General features: G+C 41.0%; 3 protein-coding genes across 3 annotated transcripts; all 3 read right to left on the bottom strand.

Moving 5' to 3' along the window:
- Window positions 1-6,010: 6,010 nt before the first annotated feature.
- foxi3b (forkhead box I3b) lies at window positions 6,011-8,064 on the bottom strand. Its single transcript, XM_061835003.1, has 2 exons — window positions 7,311-8,064; window positions 6,011-7,213 (listed from the first exon to the last, which is right to left on the bottom strand). The coding sequence occupies exons 1-2, from the start codon at window positions 7,909-7,911 to the stop codon at window positions 6,636-6,638; spliced, it is 1,179 nt and encodes a 392-aa protein (XP_061690987.1). The 5' UTR covers window positions 7,912-8,064; the 3' UTR covers window positions 6,011-6,635.
- Window positions 8,065-14,014: 5,950 nt separating this feature from the next.
- On the bottom strand, window positions 14,015-16,196 carry LOC133508678 (protein Wnt-8-like). Its single transcript, XM_061834970.1, has 6 exons — window positions 16,098-16,196; window positions 15,990-16,023; window positions 15,765-15,894; window positions 15,334-15,459; window positions 15,070-15,212; window positions 14,015-14,711 (listed from the first exon to the last, which is right to left on the bottom strand). The coding sequence occupies exons 1-6, from the start codon at window positions 16,154-16,156 to the stop codon at window positions 14,154-14,156; spliced, it is 1,050 nt and encodes a 349-aa protein (XP_061690954.1). The 5' UTR covers window positions 16,157-16,196; the 3' UTR covers window positions 14,015-14,153.
- Window positions 16,197-16,640: 444 nt separating this feature from the next.
- LOC133509037 (protein Wnt-8a-like) lies at window positions 16,641-18,511 on the bottom strand. Its single transcript, XM_061835672.1, has 6 exons — window positions 18,441-18,511; window positions 18,310-18,343; window positions 18,099-18,237; window positions 17,650-17,775; window positions 17,337-17,479; window positions 16,641-17,201 (listed from the first exon to the last, which is right to left on the bottom strand). The coding sequence occupies exons 1-6, from the start codon at window positions 18,509-18,511 to the stop codon at window positions 16,641-16,643; spliced, it is 1,074 nt and encodes a 357-aa protein (XP_061691656.1).
- Between the last annotated feature and the right edge of the window lie 2,873 nt (window positions 18,512-21,384).

Genomic DNA, 21,384 nt, shown 5'->3' with positions numbered 1-21,384 from the left:
AAAACACAATACAAAGATTCAGCACTAAAAGCTTTTCTGCTTGATTACAACATTATGGGGTAACAGTAGTTCTGCAACGATCCAGCAGGTGGGCCTCCACACTCTGATAAGTGCTTCGATTACCAATACAAAGGCTTATGTGCTGCAGCACCATTTTTTTTTTGCCAGTGGATGTATAGAGCTCGTGCACCTACATCATAATATCACATGACTTTTGTTTACATCGCCATATTGTCGGTCTAACCTTAGTCGGTTTGAGACGACACGAAAATATGTTTTAGAGCACGATGCCCAGGGTCTTCTCCGATACCGTTAGACATTTAGAAGGTGAAAATAAATGAAGGTACATGGAAAAATGAGATAAACGCGACATAGAGGACCCTTATTTAATGCCAAAGTCGATGTTTTCACCAATAAGAAATTGGACTGTTAATTCGCTTCCGTTTGTCTTCGACAACTGGATCTACACATGTATCTGGTGAGTAAGGGGTCGACATTTACACGCAAAAGTTTGAAAGTGGATAAAAGTCTGGACGCATACAAATACTTAGTTGCTGGATCTGTTCTCAATCAGGAATAAATCCCACATAGTGACGCGTTGACGGCTCATGAACGCGGAAGCCTCTTCGACCACACGTTAACGTTTGCCGGAATCCATCGATCTTTTCAGCTAGTATTCACTACAAATACCAATATTTAAATAAATGAATTCAGATTTTACACAAACTTGCATTAATTAACGATGATTGGAAAAAAAAAGAAAGAGGACGGAGTTGTCTCCACGGAACGTACACGGAAGCGATTGTGGCCACACTTAACCTCCGTAAACCTCAGCGACAGACAGTTTTTTTTAAAATACGCATTGTTCTCAAATAGTATTATAAATACTTATTGGTAATTTGAGATTGAGAAGAATAATTCCGACGTGAAATGAAGCGATCGCGACACATGCGTGTGTGTAATTTGGTTGGGCACCATACATCATGTTTAATTGCTGAAATCTATCTATATTTTCCAGTCTTTTGACTTTTATCTGTGTCGTCTGTTGTGACAACCAACAACACAACAGGTCTCATGTACTATAAATAATCTCCTCCGGTTCAATGTTTCCTACAATGTCGAGCTCTGACCGGCAATATGGTGCCGTGAAAATGGTGACGTCACGTGCACGAGCTCTATTTCCAGCATGTCTTTTGTGGCAGCACCAAATCAGGATGAACCCAGAACTGGTTCGATGACTGCTGTGTGGAACTGCCTAAACAGCTCCTGTGGCAGGCCATCCTTCCTCAAATGCTGCAGGAAGTACATCTTCTAATGGACCTTTTTGACTCACTGCCGGTCCTGAGAGACTGAGATTCCTGTGAACTTAATTCATTCATACAGTTTCCTTTCCACTTAGCCTCACTAGGATCACGGGCATACAGTATTTGAGCCCATCCTAACTATCTTCAGGCGAGAGGCAGGGTACACCCTGAACTGGTCCCCAGCCAATTTCAGGGCACGTAAACCAACAACAATTCACACTCACACCTATGGGCAGTTGAAAGTATTCACGTTAATCTATCATGCATGCTTTTGCGGATGTAGAAGGAACCCTGCGTACTCAGAGAAAACGCCCACTGGCACCGGGAGATCATGCAAACTCCAAACAGCTGAGACCAGATTTGAACCCAGGTCCTCAGAACTGTGAGGCATATATGCTAAACAGATCACCACTGTGCCAACTCAGGAACTCGCATTGATCAATTTTCTGTACTGCTTTTCCTCACTAGGGTCACGGGCGAGCTAGCGCCTATCCCAGTTATCTTCAGGGGAAAGGTGGGGTATACCCTGAACTGGTAGCTACCAAAGTGCAGTCCCCAGGAACTTCCTGATCCTCACAAGGTTCGCAGGCGTGCTGGAGCTTATCGCAGGTGACTCTGGTCGAGAGGTGAGGTACAATCTGAACCCGCACCAGCCAAATGCAGGTAATAAGAATAAGAATAAATATAAGAATAATATTTAAGAACAACAATAAAAAAGTGCTTTCTTTAAATTAATCGTGAAAAATAAATATACAAGATAGGAATGCTTTAATCCTTTAACAAAATGTAGCAGATTCAACTATGGCACTGGCAAAAATGTATGAGCTTCATTATGTTGTACAAAATTATTTAGAAGAACAATTTCACATCATTGAATTAATTATGAGCCTGTGAAAAAATACTGTCTTTCAAATTTTATGAGCAGAAAATACAGCACAGTAAAGGGAAACAATACTCATGGGTAAAGTTCTACTTAAATTTTCCAAAATAATGCACAATTATCCTACTGATAATTACCATGAGCTCAAATGGGCACCAACCACTGCAGTAAATAAGGGGTGTGAATACATACATGATAAATTATCAAACGGGCACTTAGGGAGGCACAAACATTGTGGGTGTGCCCCCAGTCCCTCCCGTGTTTATGTTGTCTCTGGGAATAGGACAGAAATAAACACACCTGTCAGTCCAATACATTGAAAATAAAGGTCAAAATATTGATTTCTTGTCTCACATCAATCTGCAGTTGTCAAACCAAAATGTTTTCACACTTGACTCTGCCGAAAAACAAGGAATTGGCGTCCCTGTTCCAACTTAGGAGAGGTTTGTACATTGTTTTTGGAGAGAGTTGGCGTTTTTAGATGGAACCTAAAAGGTTTGTACTTCAGAACGCAGTCATCACACTATCTGAGACTAAGACTTGCACGACACCAAAACTCGTGAGTTGAGACCAGGTCGAGACAGGACTGAGACAAGCCAAGAAAAAAAGAAAAAAACATTGCGTGGTTAAACAGTTAAAGTGCATTGTCTCATAAATGTAATTTTTTACAAATACTTTTGACAGCCAAAATCACAGTCCGCAACTCTTTCAAACCACAACAAGCAAAAATCTCAAATCTTAACATTTGTTTTCCACTAAACTCAAAACCTACATTGTTGTATTTAAACTGAGCACCACCTTTTTCTGAGGATGGATGATGTTCAACATAACATCTTCATACACATCATGTAAAATATTACAATTTTTTTTAAAAATACATTGCTTCTAGTATATATGGTATTCATCTTAGACATATTCCCACTTCGGTTGTTGTTCCCTCTCCCTCCCACTCTGCAAAGCCCTCTTGATATCACCGTGTTTGCAGCCTGTTGACATGGAAAATATTTTAGGGTGAAATAGTAATGATTCATATACACACATCCTCTCTCTGTGCTCCTGTTTGTCTTTAAACTAAACTTTTCCCCAAATCGTGTATATAAGCCATGTTTCGGAAAGCGGGGACACACTCTACCGTACTCGACAAGGTGTGACAGGAATGGATGTTACTAAGAGGACGCTGCATTTTTGTAATCTTGTCTGGAAAAATGACTGGAATTTGGTACAAGTGGATTATATTTGGGGATTAAGATGATTGGTCGTGGTGTATGGAATGTCTCCATGTCGTAGAGCTTGTCGTGAGTCCTACCATAAGGAAGTGTTGATTGGATGCTTTTTTTTTTTAAACTAAAAGATTATAGTTGGCTTCAAATCCAAGATGTTGTCGAGGACATTGGTCACATTTTACATTGCCATTTAAAAGGCACGATACTTGTGGACTAAGGGCAACGTATTTGCTGCTTTCATCACCTGCGTACATGCGTCTGGAGTGTGTGTGGGTGTTTACACATAACAGTAAAATGGTAAATCCTGGGCCCACTCCTAGAGCACCGAGCATGACCACATTTCTCCAGGCTTGACGTTCTCCCCTGCCGTTTACTAAACAGCCTTGATAGGGCATGGCTGTTTTCGTAAAAACAGGAGGTGCATGTGTGTCTGTTTTGGGTTGATTTGGAAGCTGGGACATTTAGCATTTTCATTCAGATGGAATTGAAGTGAAGAAATAACATCCCTCACATTATTTCAGCAGACTCACTGATTGTCTCGTTTTATAATCTCCACAAAATATAATTTTAATGCTGCTAGAACGCATTGTCGTCCTGCAAATGCTTTCCTATTGCACTGCAGCTCTGAGATAATCGCTCCTGTCTTAGTTTATGATATAAACATCTTGGAATACACACACACACACAACACTTGTGTGGGCGAATTCCGTTAGTTCGACAGGTGTGTGAGAGACTGCCACGAGCCAGGCAGCAGGTGGGGGAGAGGATTTATTAGATCTTAATCGCATGACTGTATTGAGCAATAATTCCAATGCCCTAAGGCAGGGTGCATGTGACGGATGCTGCAAGGGATTGGCTTCCCTCAGTCATGATGTCCCTAACAAATATGTCGAAGGGTGATTTTCAATGCACATGCGCACTCATTTTAAATTGTTTCATACATTTCGAGGTACCATGAATATTCTTTTTTAGGGATAATCCCTAGTCCAAAATAAGTTTAAACCAAGACAATTAGACAACTATCTTTTTCAGGGAGTTTAAAGTATATTTTCTCATCTTGTTAAGTTCATTTTCAGGCCCACGGTTGGCAATGATTGACGACATTGACAAAAATTGTGGCTCCCTCTGACATTGTCATCACTGTTTTGCATTAATCATTTTAATAGTCCAAATAAAACATCTCGTAAGACCACAGGGTTCACCTATCAGCTAAAGAATAAGCCTTGGAGTGCAAAAGAATGAAAGAAATGTTGAAAAAAAAAAAATTAACTATTGGAATGGGAACCAACATGTTTAGACATTGATGCCTTTTGATATTTGCCGCACTTCTGTTAATGTCTCTTTGCCTCCCAAGTCGGCCTCTTGACAGTCTAGATTTTAAGTGATGAGGAATAATTTGCATACAAATTTGGCTCAGTCACAATTTTCCCGAGAAATTATTGCAAGTGAGCTATAACATTTTGCACGATTGAAACTAAATTAATGTACTACTTAATTTATATGAATGACACCTCATACTGTATCTTGCTCTGAAATCAGGTCATAATGTAAATTTGATAACATTGATCTTTTCACATTCCAGCCACACACAACGCTAAATGTTTATTAATTCTTGGTTGTTAAATTCTGGCTATTCAGAACACTTTCCCTTCCTCTCCCTCTTTCTTCCCTCAGTAGAATTTGTTTTTTTTTCTTTTTCATTCTCTTTTTAGTGTACATGTATGTCATGCTGCCTGTGTTTCTGGGTAAATAATGTCCTCGAGCTGAACTTTATCACTGGTTAATTTACTGCATATTTACGTATATGCATTTAGGACGGCCAATAAAGTTATACAGCAGTATCTGTGTGGGAATTTTCACTACATTACAACATATGTAAATGCAGTGAAAGCTCATATGAATTTTTTTTGCTACATTATGATCCTGGTAAATTGGGACCAACGTCAGTAACCTTTATTATTAATATATAAGTAACACTGATACAAATCAAATAAAACCTCTCAAATATATATATATATTTAAAACCTGCTTCTTGCTCTTTCACTGCTGGAGAAAAAGACTACAATGCTGTGTACTGGTGTCATTTAACCTGATCCAGTTTGATAGCAATCAAATGTGTAGTCAGCAGATTTTTTTCATTTTTTTTCCCCAGTTTTAAATCTTTTATTTCTTTGTACATAAATGCTTTTAACCACTTAAAGCACGTAAGTTGCCTGGTGTACGAAATGCATGGTACAGATAAATTTGCTTTGCTTTAGCAGTATTTCCCGGTTCAGCATTGCTGACACTTGTGACAGTTGATCTCTGGCAGCGAATCAAGATGCATGCAGTCAGCAGTATGTACAGTATACAGACATACTGTGACAGGGGAGGAGGGACAGCATGGGAACGAAGATTTTTTTTTTTTTAGCATTTCAGTAAATCCGTTAAACAATTTATCACAAAGATCAGATTTCACTGATCTGCTGCTTGAATTCAACAGGTCGTTGTCCCTGCCCTGTTGTCATTATGTCTATATCTGTCTTGTATTGTACTTATTTCTCAAGGTCAAATCAAGAACTGCTCATATTAAAAATAAAAAAGTGACAAATGCAGTGGTCAAAAGTGTTTTATTCATATCAAAAAGACAACATAGTATTTACCTTACAGCTACATTATCAGATGTAATACCCAACAAAAAATACAAAGGATTAAAAGTAAAAGACATATGCACATATTTACAAAGAACATCTATGCCATTCCTGACAAAATGATCAACTCATTTAGGAGACAAAACAAAACTGGTTTCGATGAATATAATATGTAGACAAAGTTGTAACTGAACTGCTCATCTAAACTGCTGCCTGGACGATGTGTTTTTGTGATACCATCAAAGAATCGCAGACAGTAGAGTGGAACAGACTGATGTCAGCAGATCAGATCTCAGATCAGTTAAGAATGAGTCAGCTCTGATAGAAACCAGCTTTGGTAGGGATAAAAGCTGACTCTGGATTTGGTAGTTTCAGTCAGTTTCAGCCTTTTGCTGCTGACTCGGGTATTTCTGTGGGAATCTAAGGTGTTCTACTGTGTTGTCACACGCTTTTGCGACCTTAACTGTCTGTCAGCGCAAACATAATTAGGGTGCGTGTGTGTGTGCATGTTCGATTCTCAGAATGACAACTAAATCACAAAAGAAAACTACATCCAATGAAGACCCTCGTCAATATCATCAGTTCGATTAATGTTAAGTTAAACTTCAGTGCCCTCACGGTGATAGATGATTCCTGTTGAGCCCAGTGGGGGATAGAAGTGTCCACTGGATGCACTGTACTGGCTGAGGATGGGGCTAGTGTAGCCGAGCGAAGAGTGAGTGGGTGAAGAGGAGAGCACGGGGGGTGCTTGCACCTGCGGAAGCCACTCTCGGCCAGCAGAATTTGGGGAGTAGCTACTATAACCTGCAGGCTGAGAAAGCCTGTGTGGCCCATCCACAGGGAGGTTGACCTGCAGGGGTCTGCTCAATCCATCGCCTCCCACATCAGCACCTGATCCGCCTGACACTCCAGACATCTCAGACAGGAAGTTGCCCAGACAAGGTGCAGCACCAGACGATGACGGTGAGGGAATTCTGTCCGGAGTCTGGGAGATGTTTAGGGATGAGTTGGCGGAGAGTTTGGGGCTGCCCCTCTCACTTTCGCCTGGCTCGGGAGCACCTGAACTACCATCGACACCAGAGAGGGAATCGGACTTCCTCTTCCTTTTGCGGCGGAAATTTCCGTTGTCAAACATCTTTTCACAGTTTGGGTCCAAAGTCCAGTAGTTGCCCTTGCCTGTTAAATGAGATTTTGCAAAAATGTAAATAATACAGTATAATAATACATCTATTTGAGAAAGACATATATGATAGTGTGAGTGTCAAAATAGTACCTGGGTCATCCTCATCTCTTGGTACTTTTTTGAAGCAGTCATTTAGTGATAAGTTGTGTCTGATGGAATTCTGCCATCCTGCTTTACTCTTGTTGTAGAAAGGGAAGTTGTCGGCGACATACTGATATATCTGACTCAGGGTCAGCCGCCGGTCGGGTGCTCCATGGATAGCCATGGCGATGAGAGCTGAGTAAGAATAGGGTGGCCTGACTAGCTTCATTAAGTCTTCTTGTGAGGGGAGGGAGAACCAGCTCAACTCGCCTCCTGGGCCTCCGGCTCCAGTTGGACCCAGGTAAGGCCTCTGCATGCCATAGTGCTGCGGGACGAAGGGAGGCCCAGGGTTCCCGGGTGGACCATTGGTATTTAGGTATGATGGCGTGTTGATCCCAGAGCCGTTGAACCAAAGGTAAGGGTTTGGAGATGGGGTGCTGAAGTCGCCCAGCTCATAGGAGGTTGGCGTGGTGCGTTGAGGACTTGGCAGGGATGGCGGAGGGTAGTAGCAGTCACTGTACAAGCTGAGTTCAGGAGGCTCCTGGCCAAGGCTCGGGAACTGAGGACCACAACGTGGAGGCGACTGTTCCTGGGCCTCAAATGCCGACATTGTCAAATGGGTTTCTTCTTACCTTGAAGACAGACTCTTTGACTTCAGTTGTCTTGCTTTGTGTATCAAAATCTTTCTCCAATTTTTTTCTGTCCAAGCTTTGAAGGTAGAGTGATGATCCAAACGACGTGATGTTTTCTCCTTGCTTGTCAGCTTTGCCCTTGCTTTATGTTCAAATGTCACCTGTCATACCTGCTATATCTGTTTCCTTGGAAACGCCCCCACTCTTGTTTGATTGGTTCTCTCCTGAGGTGAGCAGTCCTTTTTGGGAGGAAGGGGGAGGGATTTTCAGTACAGTCTTTTTTCTTAAAACGTGTTTGTGACACTAATTGACTCCATACGTTTGCATTTTATGTTTAGTCTGATTTAAATTATGATATTTTTCATCAAATTTTCAAAGGTAATATTGTACTTTTTACCAACACAATTAGGAGTGATAATTTAGCTTGTAAAGTATTCTGATTCATAAATTGGATAAGCACTTTATATTTTTATTTACTGTACATAAAAGGGAAAATATTGTCAATTTGTGATAATGATATTAAAAGCAGTCCGTGTAATTTAGTTTAATTATGATAACTAGGAAAACGTTGAGTGATAATACTAGTTAATAATTGATTTTAAAATATGTTTTCGAAATTGAAAATATTTTACAAATAGCATTATAAGGTATTTTTATATTTATATGTAATTTTTCCAAAAATGGATGTACATGTTATTTGATTGAAAGTAACTTTAAGTACGCGCATTACTTCGGCGAATGTTCAGTGTGTCCAACGTCAACTTCCTGACAGGTCGGTAGCCTGACGGAAAAGACCTCACGAAGGTAAGTCATTAAATATTTTGTCTTTTTGGGGGTCCCACGTTAATGTTAATAGGAGCCTAATATCTCGGAGATGATGCGGTTGTTATTTGTAACACTGTAGATGGTTGAAAAGGCGAGGATATTGGTGAAGAAATGACCTAGCTTAAGAAACAGCATCATAAACTATTGTTAGCTAATGGCGTAATGGCTGAAAGATGTCTAGCTGTCACAAATTATCCGTGGGCATGCCGATTTGTTCAGCAGATGGCCGACTCCATTTCACCTCCTGGGCCGCAAACGCGCTCGGGAGATTCATTTGAACTCAATGGGCATTTGGAAAGAATGATACAAGACATGGAAAACATATCTGGTACGTGACGTTTTGACTTAGTTACATTCAACTCTGGGGACGTGTTGTCAAAGAGCTGCGCTAGCCATAGTCAGGTAGGATTGAACTGCGGTTCTGTCCCCTTGTGTGTAGTGCAGCTGACGTGGATGGCGTACGATATGGTGGCCCTGCGGACCAACCCCGAACGGTGGCATTCCATGGAGCTTCTAGAGGAGGCTTATCACAAATGCTCGGTAGCATTGGGAGGGGAGCCAATGCAGGAACCCGCTCTCAATAACACGCCACGCACTTAAATGTGAAACTTACTATCCATAAAAGCAGTACTATGTTGTTCTTCCCCCCGCCCCCACAAGTATGATATTAAGTACAGATCTGTACACTCAATCAATTGTGCTGCATGTATTTTGTTGTAATGATGTTTGTTACATATGTTCATAATTTCAAATAAAACTACATATTCAGATTGACGATGTCTTGGCCTTTGAGTTATTATCACAACAAATAATAAGATCATATAGAATTTCAGCTGTAGTTGTATAGTTTGAGTAATTTATCCCATTGTTTTTTTTCTTGCTCATCTTTCAGATGAATAACACAGAGACAAGGACAGAACCCACCTGTGTTGATCTGGAGTATATCCTCAAAGGATTGGAATCACTGTCTAATTACATGGATCAACTGGCACGTACGTGTCGTTCCTTAAAATGTCAGGAAGCCTCATTTATGCTATTAGGGACAGGATGACATTGATAATGGATTGTCAGCTATGCAAATCATAAAATGTAACAGTTTGGCTGCGATCTGCAATGCGATAGCCACACATGAATTACGGGAGTCCAACTGCTATGTAAGTAGCCGAACTCAGAGATGTCAGTGGTGCCGAGTTGTATTGTTTTACATGACAGCTGTCAGATTGTAACCCGCTAGTGTGTTCTATAGAAGTTAACTGAAGGATTACTCAAATGGCTGATCCATCAAGCAGGATGTTGTGACTTGTTCTCTGCCGAGGGGGACAGTTACAGTAATAAAAATAAGGCGCACATCAGTAAAAATGTATTTTCTCCTTAACAGCTCAAATCAAAGAAACCACAAGATTTGTTTAATCCCTAACGGATCCAAGAAGTAAAATTTTCTAGGTTTTCCTGTAGGGTTTTTGTTTGTAATTGTATAGAACTGCACTCAAGCATTTCAAGATTAATAAAACATTTATGTATCTTATTTAACTTTATAAATGCAAACAAAAACCGCTGTGCGTTTAAAAAAAAAAAAAAAAAAAAAAAAACGAGCAGTGTTGGGTTTATAAAGGCAGGATTTTCTTATATTCAGTCTCAATGGATGACACACACATCCTTTATGAGGCCTGTGAGTAAATTAACATTAATTAATCCATTTCGCAGCATGCATGCATCTTTAACTGTCTGTGACACCCAAGTTGTTTACTGCTAAGATTGATTATCTTTGGAAACTCAGACAGTTTTTTTTTTTTTCCTGCTCTTTTTTTTTTCCCCCCACCTGCAGTGCAAACCCAGCTCAGGCAATGTGATCTGATCATTTGTGTCAACCACACTGACAAGTTGGGACACCTGAAAGTCCAGGAGGCACCGACGCAGACGCCGCAAGGTTCACCTGGAAACAGTGTAAGAGAGCAGAGGTTATCATAGCAAGAAGTCAACATAAAATGATGTGAAAAAATAGATACCATTTTCAAATATTATCGTTAAACGCATAGATAGCAAAGACTTTTGTGGAACTTTTGACATGAATTAAGGTTCTTTGGGGTAGCTGCTATATGTATGGATAGATTTGCATATTGAAACACATATGCACACTTAAAAACCAGGCTGAATGCTGCCAAGTGCTGAAGACCAGAGTCTTTTCATTGTACACCCCCGATGTGTGTCTGTGATGTGTAATTATCTCGTTTACCCTGGGGAATTAAAACACGAAAGCGCCTATGAAAAGCTGACTTGGACCTAATGATGCAGTGCTACACTCGTCTGCAAGTCTCAAACATTGCCCGTGGCGTCCACGCTTTTCAGTTTGCATTGTGTGAACGGCCAACGTTTTTCTCCTGTGACCTACGGTTTCCATGTTTCACTCTCCAGTTTTGTGCTTTTAGTAGTGTGGAGTGTTGAGTTGCCATGGTTAGTGAACTCAAAGCTGTCAAACTGGGCAGGTTTATAACATTGATAGCACTAACCAAGTTGAGAAGCGTCTTTTTATGGGAATACCTTGCGCGCACACACATGCACCTCTTTTTACATATTTTTTGTATGTTGGGTCTGTTTTCTTGTAGCTGGAGACAGAAGGATGATGGCAAGAGGGGAAAAGACCTGCAGCTTCAGCTACCTATGTGTGTTTGTTTTTCATACCATCTTGGGAGGACAACCTTGAAACTACTATAAAACACACGAGGACTACATCAATTTATCAGCCAGAGTTCGAAGAAGGTACAGTCTAGTATTAAGATGAAGGTTTGAAACAAGGGTGTACTGTTGGATTCATATGAAAATACTGCCACCTGGTGTTCATTTTATGAAAGTCCTTGGGTACGGCTTATTTAATTTATATAGAATGTGATTAATCTGTTCAGAATGTTCGGAAATTGCCACATATTTGTTATAAAAGTTGCTTCCCATGGTAATTTCCATAAAAGTCATATATTATTAATTTTAATGGAGTATTTAATCCTAAAACAAAACCCCCTCATATAGATGACAGTTAAGGTGTTAAATTCCATCTTTTTGTATGGGTTGATTCAATAAACAATGTACTAGCAATCCAGAAATACCTGGTCAATATTTATTTCTGTGGGGAAGTTTAAGATACACTCCATCGGCTTTCGGTTAAATAATATAACTCAATTTTAAAACCATATCAGCAAGCATGTTCATTTTTTCTTTGGAAATTGATAGTTTCAAATGATTGAAAGTGAAATAATTGTGGTGTAAATAATAAATAAATGAATAAATAATGTGCATATATTAAATTACCTGAAAGTTATGAACCTCTTTTTAGATAATGACTTGACTGTTGGGGAAAGGCAGAGTAAAGGGCTTGATTTAAGAAATTTGTCGGCAAAAGTCTTGCACTGACATCTTTTGGTCATAGTTGGTAATGTCCAATTTTTAACCACTACACAATCTGCAGTGAACTTTGTGTGTGTGCTAGTTGAAATCAAGTTCATCGTGAAATTTTGTGAACCACGTTGTATCGTGCTGTGTGTGTGTGGCAGTTAAGTGAAGTCAGTCTTTTGCTTGCCTGTAGTATGTTTGTTATTAATATTATAGGCTGTCATTTTTTAAAATAAATGCACATAGCAGTGACAAATTCAATAAGCGATGACAACATGGACACATTTCTTTTTACGTGAATACAGAAATTGTGGTTATTCCTCACCCCAAATGTCATTGTCATAGACATTTTGTATGTAGACTTTGTGTACAAGGTGCTGGGTACAGGTGAACTCTTCAGCATTAGTGTTGTTGTGGTACAAGCAGTTTATATAATTTTGTTATCAATCACAACCTTGCTTAAATCCAGTCTTGTATCCTGGCACAGCAACGCTTGTCTTTGCGTTTTTTTCACACATAGGTGATAGAGGACAGCAACGAGGTGGGGGAATGATCAATCACGGCGTGATCCACCCCCAAGACCCTCAGGTCTGTCTGGGTGAATACATGAGTCCTCCTGGGGGGTCTTTCTGTGGGTCCTCCCTCCCCTCCACTCTTCTGATTTTGAGAATACCCCTGATGAAAGAAAGGATTTTAGAGTCAACATTGAATACTCTCTAATGCTGCTTTAGTTTGAAAACAAAAGTGTTTTATTGAAACAATGACAGACTTTCCCTAAAAGTGTGTTAGAGTGGACCTTATTTGACAAAGATAAAGAACACTTAGCAGAAAAGTGGTGTAGAACCGATGTGGACATCTTGCCGCAGACATTAGTTCGGTTGCCCTTTTGGGTTCAACGTGGAAGTAATCATATATAGTGATAAGGGGTGGATCGGGGAAGACCTCAACTGGAACAAAGCCTTCATTAGTGCACAGCAGGACAGCATGGGAAATACCGGGGATCCCCAGGAGCACACTGGCAAATGGCAAGGATTAGAGGCTATTTTTTTTTTTTCTTTATTCCCCAGATTCAGTATTTTATACTTTTGTTGTTGTGTATTCTCGGCCATTGCCTTAAACAAAAGCTGCGTTTTCAGTCTTAGAGATCCTGAACCTGGACATAATATTGCTTTTGTTCTTTTCTTGCCCCTAAGGTATCATGTTTAAAAGGCTCCTACCCCCTCTGCCCCAAGGATGGACCCCCCGATGTAGGGAATTGCCATGCCACCTTTCGTTTAACCAAGACAGTGGCAGATTTATGATGTGTCCAGCTGAGCTGAAGATTTTCAGTTGATAAAAGATGTCAAAGAGGAAAGGGGGTAACTCAGTGAGTCAGTGAAGTAAAGTATTTTAAACCAAAATAATTAAATTTTCATTGTGAATCAGTATGTTTTGCACACACATATCACTTGGTGAAAGTAGGGAAAATGTTATGCAGTCTGTCAATGTGCCCCCCCGCCCCCACTTCTTTGCACTTTGATGTATTGTATGCCCCATTAGCATGCTCCAAATGTGAGATGTGACAAAAGACTATTTGGCATCCTCCCAGATTATCAGGACAAATGCCCGTCTTCTAGTGGTGGAAATACTTCACTAATTGGTCTTGCAAAGCCTGAGAATCAATTCAATACACATTGGAATCAAAGTAATGCCGGATCAACACCTTGATAGGTGTCATATGCACCATGTTATCCCTGTAATCCTCGGTTTAGTGTATTCACAACATTCTAAATCTAATGCTCAATGTTCCCCTTGTGGCTTCTCCTTAAATGGCCAGATTCCTCGGTAAAACAGTTGTTTACATGGAAAAACAACACCACCATGCTTTAATACTCATTGAAGATTCAGACATCAAAGTCAATTGTTTATTTTGTTGACAGGTTAATATAAATAGATGGGACATAAACAGGGGGGGAAAGTGCAATGACAATTCAGATTTTGGCTCTCATTTAAAAGATTGTCACATATCCGTGTTTTATTTGGGTCCACGGTGTTTACGTCGAACAACTTGACCTTCAGTGGCTTCCCTCCTGGCACAGACATGTTTCACCATAACTTGCGAGCAGTCCTCACAGTTGACCTTGCAGCACCACTGGAACTTACAGTTGCAACTCGTCACCACCTCTGTACGCCTCTCCTCCACTCTGAGGCTGCATTCATGGCACAGCCTGCGGCAACTTCTCCTCTCCCACTGTGTCAGACCCTCTCCCTGCTGCACGCACTCCCGGCCTTCTGTGCCATACAATCCTAGCGTGACGTTTCTCTTGCAGTAATCAGGGGAATCCTCCAGGTAGATGAGCTCGGTCCAGGCAACGCTGCCAAAGGCGTCTGCGATGGCCCCCCGACTCTCAGCACTGTTGCCTGCCCTTTTGTGTTTCTTGTCGATGTCCAGTTTTTGGGCTTGACTGTGCTTGACCTTTAGATAATCACCAATTTCTCTGAAGTCAGACAACTGTGCCCAACAAGTTTGGACGCTGCAGCTCTCAGACATCCCGTGACATCTGCAGATCCGCTTCATGGTCGCCTTCACGGCCTGTTGGAATAGAGACAACATTTTGAATGGAATTTTTCCAATATCACTGTCCATTCCACCCTCATTTCCTACAGCAACACACCCACCAGGTTCATACACATTTTCATTGTCACGTCTCCACTACTGTCAATATCCCAATTTAATGTTTTTCCCTTATCAATTTGATTTAATTGTGCAGAATTTACATTTAATTTATTTTACTATGGTTTACCCTCAAGTTTGTTTTATTTCTCTAGCAATAGTCCTGTCCGACGTGAGAGGAATTTCAAGCAATTTATCGTCATATTTATCATTTTATTCAGAGGGAGACTTTCTAATCTAGCTCATTCAACCACCCATCGTGTGCGAATATTCTTACATGACGTCCAGCTTCATTGTTGTGCAGGTTAACAGCAGCTCTAGAGTCCTGACCAGTCTCTTGCGCATCCACATACTGTTTTGAAATCCTCTCCCCGAAATCCACGTTGTCACTGCAGCCACCCCACAGCCAGCCCTGTCCACCTTTTACATGCACAAAACCACAAGAAGTTCTCTATATATATATATTTCAATCATGGTGTCGCATAGGTAATTATAACATCATATGCATAGAAAAAAACCCTCCATTTGTATGAGGTCTTACCGATTTTGCCATTCCTTGAGACATCACAGCCACAGTTGTCAAGGTCTCCCATGCTGCAGTTCCTGGTCAGAATGTACATGACTCCCGCAGCGCTGATTGCATGGACAAATGACGTCTCTCTGGTGGCTACAAATGACCAAAAATCCGTCGTAAGTATTTATTACTTTCTATTGCAGGCCGAACATTTCCTGCCTTACATGCTACATTAACTCTCTCTGGACCCAATAAAATTTTGCAGAGAGAAAAATCCGACACTTTCAGAAAATGATACTCTGGACTTAAAATTTTCGATTATATTAAACCTGTTGCAAATTTGCAATCCCTGCCCGGAAAGGGTTAATGCATTTTGCCGTTTGACATTAGCCCGCCTTATGAGTGCGTGTGATCTACAAGTGCGTATCTCCATATTTACAATCAAAATTTTTACTTACCGCGTCTCAGTCCTTTGAGTTGAACGGCACTTTCTGGACAATTCCATCTGTCCCACCTAAACTGGTTTTTGCACTCCTCGATGCCACTTTGCGTGCCGACCTGCACGCTCCTGGCGTAGGTAAGAGAAGCCTGCAAAAGAAGCGAGGGCATTCGTTAATTGTGTATCAGAAATTATATTTTAAAAAAAGTGTCAGTTCGGCAATGACGTAGTCATTTTCGTTTACCTTTGATCCCGTCATTAAAACGTTACCAGCAATCCTGGGAAGAAAGTAATGTTATTATAGTCCCTCTCTTAGAATGCAATTGTAAAAAAAAGCTTGTGTTTGACTTACCAAGCGCGTCCTTGACAAAGTATGCACAAAGACAGAAGCAGCCACAGCGAGTCTACCATTTTAACCGATGTTCGACCAGCAAACTTATTTGGAGCCAGCTGCAACTTAAGCCTTTTATTAAAATGAGGAACAAACGGACCCCTTGTCTTATACCCCAATCGGGCCAAAAGCTGATTGGATAACTGGTTTAGGAAACGCCTATATGCGCACTCCAGAGGCTGGCATTATAGGCTATAGTTTATCCATCAATCCAAAGCTTCGTGACACCGCTATGCAAGTGAAACTAACACATGATAAATCAGAAAAAAATAACGTTTTATATTATAAAAATATTTTTATTAAGTCAATTTAATATACACCACCATAGTTAAGAGACAGCAGGATCAATTCCACCAGGTATCCTCAAGCACTACTGTTGTGCATGAAAGATTTGTTCCTTTACAGGGGTATAAAAAGGCCATTTATAATATGAAGTGCATGTAATCAAATTTCAGATTAGAACATAAAACGCCAATCGTGCCACACAGAAGTAGTCACTCAGTGTCAAGGCGCAGCGTGCTTTCGTTTTGCTTTGTTGTGTGTTTTTCTGGCGCTGCCTTTGCGCGCGCAGTAGTATTTAGTAACAACTTGCGTGCATTTGTCACATTTAACCGTGCAACACCAGTGGAATTTGCAGTTGCAGCTGCTGACGACTTGAGTGTGCTTCTCTAACACTCGGAGGCCACATTCGTAGCACAACCTGCGACAGCTCTTTCTTTCCCACTGCGTCAAACTCTTGTCCCCCTTCAGGCACTCCCGTCCCTCGGTTCCCTTGAAACCTAAACTCTGGTTCCTCACGCAGTAGTCAGGGGACTCCTCAAAGTAAATGAGCTCCGTCCGCGGGATGTTGCGGAAGGCGTGCTTAATAGCGCCCTTGTTGTCTGCGCTGTTGCCAGCCCTCATCGGCCTCTTGTCCACTTCCAGCTTCCTCGCTTGGGAATGCTTCATTTTCAGATAGGTGCCCACCTCTCTGAAGTCGGCCAGCTGCATCCAACATGTTTGGATGCTGCAGCTCCCAGACACACCGTGGCACTTGCAGGCTCTCCTCATTGTAGCTTTAATTGCCTGTGAAAGAGACACACACGCACAAACACACGCACAAATAATAATTAGGACAATTTAGGACATTGAAGCCCTAAGTTGAATAGATTTCCCACTGGCCTGTGTTTACTATTCTGAAATCGTGATTAAATGCCTTACGAGTCTCCCAGCCTCGTTGTTGTGCAGGTTGACAGCAGCACGAGAGTCGTGACCATCTTCCAATGCGTCCACAAACAGTTTGGAGATCTTCTCTCCAAACGCCACATTATCACTGCAGCCTCCCCAAATCCACCCTCTGCCACCTGAAAAGTTTAAAAAAAAAAATATATATATATATATATATATATATATATATATATATATATATATATATATATCTTACTACGGGTACACTAAAAGGTTAAAAAAAAAAGGAAATCTTTATTTTATAATAATAATATCTGCCGCCGAAAAGAAAACTCATGCATCATACCCGTCTGTCTAATTTTGGAATCATCACAACCGCAATTGTCGAAGTCTCCCATGCTACAGTTCTTAGTGAGTGTATACATCACTCCTGCAGCACTGATGGCATGGACAAATGATGTCTCTCTTGTAGCTACAAAAAAACAGAAAGACAAGCATCAACAAAAAATAAGACTTGGGAGTCTCTTATGTGTGATTACCCCGTGCGTAATGTGCGCGTAAAATACAACATAGTCTCATGGAACGAGCACGTGAAATACAAGTTCCACATCAGGGAGACTTACTGTGAGAACGTTTTGTACAATGAGTGTTTTAGATGTGACTGTGTCTCATGTGTGTAATTTTAGTGATTTGAATAATGTGACTTTTTCGTTTGTTTTTGTTTTTTTTTTCAAATATTTTATTTTGTTTGGACAATCCTTCGTAGAATGCTGAAAAGAAATCATAATTACTTACCACTTCGGTGGCCGTTATGTGTGGATAGCTGAAGCGTACTCTGTGGACAGTTCCATCTGTCCCACGCAAACTGATGTTTGCACTCTTGTATTCCGTTCTGTGCACCAACTTGCACGCTGCCAGCATAGGTGAGAAAAGCCTTGGCGGGGAGACAGAATGTCATTTCTTAAACGTTCTTAATTGAATTTACACAAATCAAAAAGTGATTTACTTTTGGTCCCGTCATGAGGAAGTTATTCACCGTCCTAGAAGAACACATCATAATGATTTTGTCAGAATTCAGTCAAACAACATCAAATACGATGTTAAAATAAAAGCAATACAAAAATATGATCGACGGACCAAGAGGACGCAGACTGTAAAACAAAACTCATGTAGAGAACCATCCCAACAAGCAGCGTCCAAGCTCCCATGCCTGCACTGCTGACCAAATCCTGTTTATTGGAGTGGCAAAAAGATACGAAGCCCACTGAAGTTGTACCCCAACCTCCACGCCGATGATATTTATATGGCAGGGGGGCCTTTGAATGACAGATTTGTCAAACAGCTAACGCTCCACTGTGAAAAAGACTGCAGCCATCGTCCCGTCCTGCAGACAAATAGGAGCCGTCCTCGCATAAATGCACTTCAAAGAGAGGATGCAGACACTTGAACAGCCCCTTATTCATTCACCTGCATCGCGGTGGTCAAACTTTCCCACCAAGTGACAACATGTAATTACTTTATAATCCCGCATTAAAACGACCTCGGCTGTAAATTGAATCGAATCATTTCTGAAAGATGGGAAGACTCCAGACTAATGATGGTAATAATGAAAAACGATGTTAGATTTTCTTGCCCGCAAGTATGAATGTGTATTTTCGTGTGTGGGGAAATGGCACCAGCGTCCCACAGGGCACACGGTGACGACAAAGCCATAAAGTCTTGCAGGAGCTGAGCCCATATAGTCATGTAAATACTTCTTCACACATCGCCGACATTGGCATCATGGTGATAATAGGATAATAGATGTTTCCTTCAGAAACAAGGTGGTGTGAAAACAGTCTGGAATTTACAAGGGTATAAATCCATGAGCGCTTTAATGCGTGAACATGCCGGGTGCGCGCTCATCATACTTTTAACCATCCACGTATCTAAAACATATTTTGAATTAACAGCCATCGGATCACCTCTGCTAAATATTTTCATGATTTAAATCACCATCGCAGCAGCCATCACGTGAGTTTCTGTCAATTCTTCGTCCCTGCGTATCCTTGCCCAGTTGCCCAGTGATTAACGTCATTTGAAACAAATTCCAATCCACTTGTCCAAATCTCCAAATAAACCACTCAGAATTCTCCCCCCCCCCCCCCCCCCCAACAACAATTCACTCAGCATGTAAGACAATGCCGGGAGGACTGGGCGACAACATCACACAATAGAGGAGAGGAGTAGGTGAGGATAATCCCTGCAATTAGACATCGCCCGCAACGATGATCCTGCAATATGACTGAAACTACATAGTGGCTAATTCAATTCCACCCGTCGTAATACGTGTAACTAAGGGAGCGTTTAACAATTTTAATGAGTTATTAACGTGCGAACAATGGTCTAAATACATGGGCGTGTTAATTAACTGTGCATGCCATCGAAACTATCACTGATGGATCACGTGGGCAAAATGGGACATTTAGTTTAGTGGTTAGTTTGGGACCACGTTGATATTGACGGAACCCATATTATTTCCTTGACTGTGAACTATGATAATACTACTAACAATACAACTATGGCATCTCGTCTCATACTTAATGAGTTCTTATTGTATTTTCATTATTATATAGTTTTTCTGTGCAAATATCAATTTGAAAATGCGTCCAAACACAGCTATAAACCGGTATACTGGGTGTATATATTATATATTTTTAAATTATTGTTATTGTAGCAGTATAGAACAATCCATTGTTATTTTACCATTTTTTGGTGGGTAGCATTCTGTTTTTATTATTTATATCCACTGTATTTTGTTATGGCAGCATGATGGGCTCAGCAGAAAAGTGTTGGCCTCACAGTTCTGAGGTCCAGGATTCTATCCCAGCTCTGCCTGTGTGGAGTTTACATGTTCTCCCCATGCTTGCGTGGGTTTTCTTCGACACTCTGGTTTCCTCCCACATCCCAAAAACATGCAACATTAATTAGGCACTCTAAATTGCCCCTAGGTGTGATGGTGAGTGCAGCTGTTTGTCTCTATATGCCCTGTTACCAGTTAAGGGTCTACCTGGCCTCCTCCCTGTTAACAGCTGGGATAGGCACTCCCGCGACCCTCCCGATGTTAATCAGATAAGAAAATGGTTGGATGGATGGATGTATTATCTGTTATTTTGTATTAGCCTTGTTCTTCTCATTTCTCTTCTTCTTATCTTTATTCTCATCATATTTAAATGAGTAGTGTTTCTTTATCATATGCAAAGTGAGTCCAACTGATTTATTATTACTATTTGTAGTAGTACTATTATTAGCGACAGTATTGTAATATATTAGTTATATTGAATTCATTTTTATTGGTGTTACAGCAGTATAAGGACGATCATCCATTTTCTTCCGCTTATTTGAGAAGAGTCAAAGGGTAACAGCTTAAGCAGGAAAGCCCAGACGTAGCTCTCCCGAGCCACTGTTCCTGAGGGGTTCCCTGTCGAGCTGGGACACAATCTCTCCAGTGTGTTCTCGATCATTCCCAGGGGCTTTACCTGATGAGACATTCCCAGAGCACCTCACCAGGGAGGCATCTGGGGGGCATCCTATCCAGATGCCTGAGCCACTTTATTTGGCCCCTCTCGATGCAGAGGAGCAGTGACTTGTCTGAACCCCTCCTTGATGGCCATGCTTCTCACCCTATCTCAAAGGGAGACCCCAGACACCCTGCAGAGAGAACACATTTCGGCCACTGGTATTGCCGATCCTTTTCTTTTGGTCAAAAGCTGTGGGTCATATGTAAATGTAGGAATGTAGGTGGACTGTTAAATAGACAGCTTTGCCTTTTATAGTAGCACTTTCTTTACCACGAAAGTATGCATTACTACAGAAGCCTCTTAATCTTCCACTATTTTTTTCCCCTCACTTGTGAACAAGACCCCAAGATACTTGAACTCCTTCAGTAGGAGCAGGATCTCTTCCCTGACCTGGAGAGGGCATGCCACCTTTGTCCAATTTAGGACCATGGATTTGACTTTGGAGGTGTGATTTTCATTCCAGCTGCTTCACAATCAGCTGTGAACTGCTCCAGTGAAAGTTGAAGGTCACGGCTTTAAGC

The sequence above is a fragment of the Syngnathoides biaculeatus genome, chromosome 11 (genome assembly GCF_019802595.1).
Source record: "Syngnathoides biaculeatus isolate LvHL_M chromosome 11, ASM1980259v1, whole genome shotgun sequence".
In the NCBI taxonomy this organism is placed as follows: domain Eukaryota; kingdom Metazoa; phylum Chordata; class Actinopteri; order Syngnathiformes; family Syngnathidae; genus Syngnathoides; species Syngnathoides biaculeatus.
The sequence above is the reverse complement of the archived record's forward strand: the minus strand, read 5'-3'. Positions and strand labels throughout refer to the sequence as shown.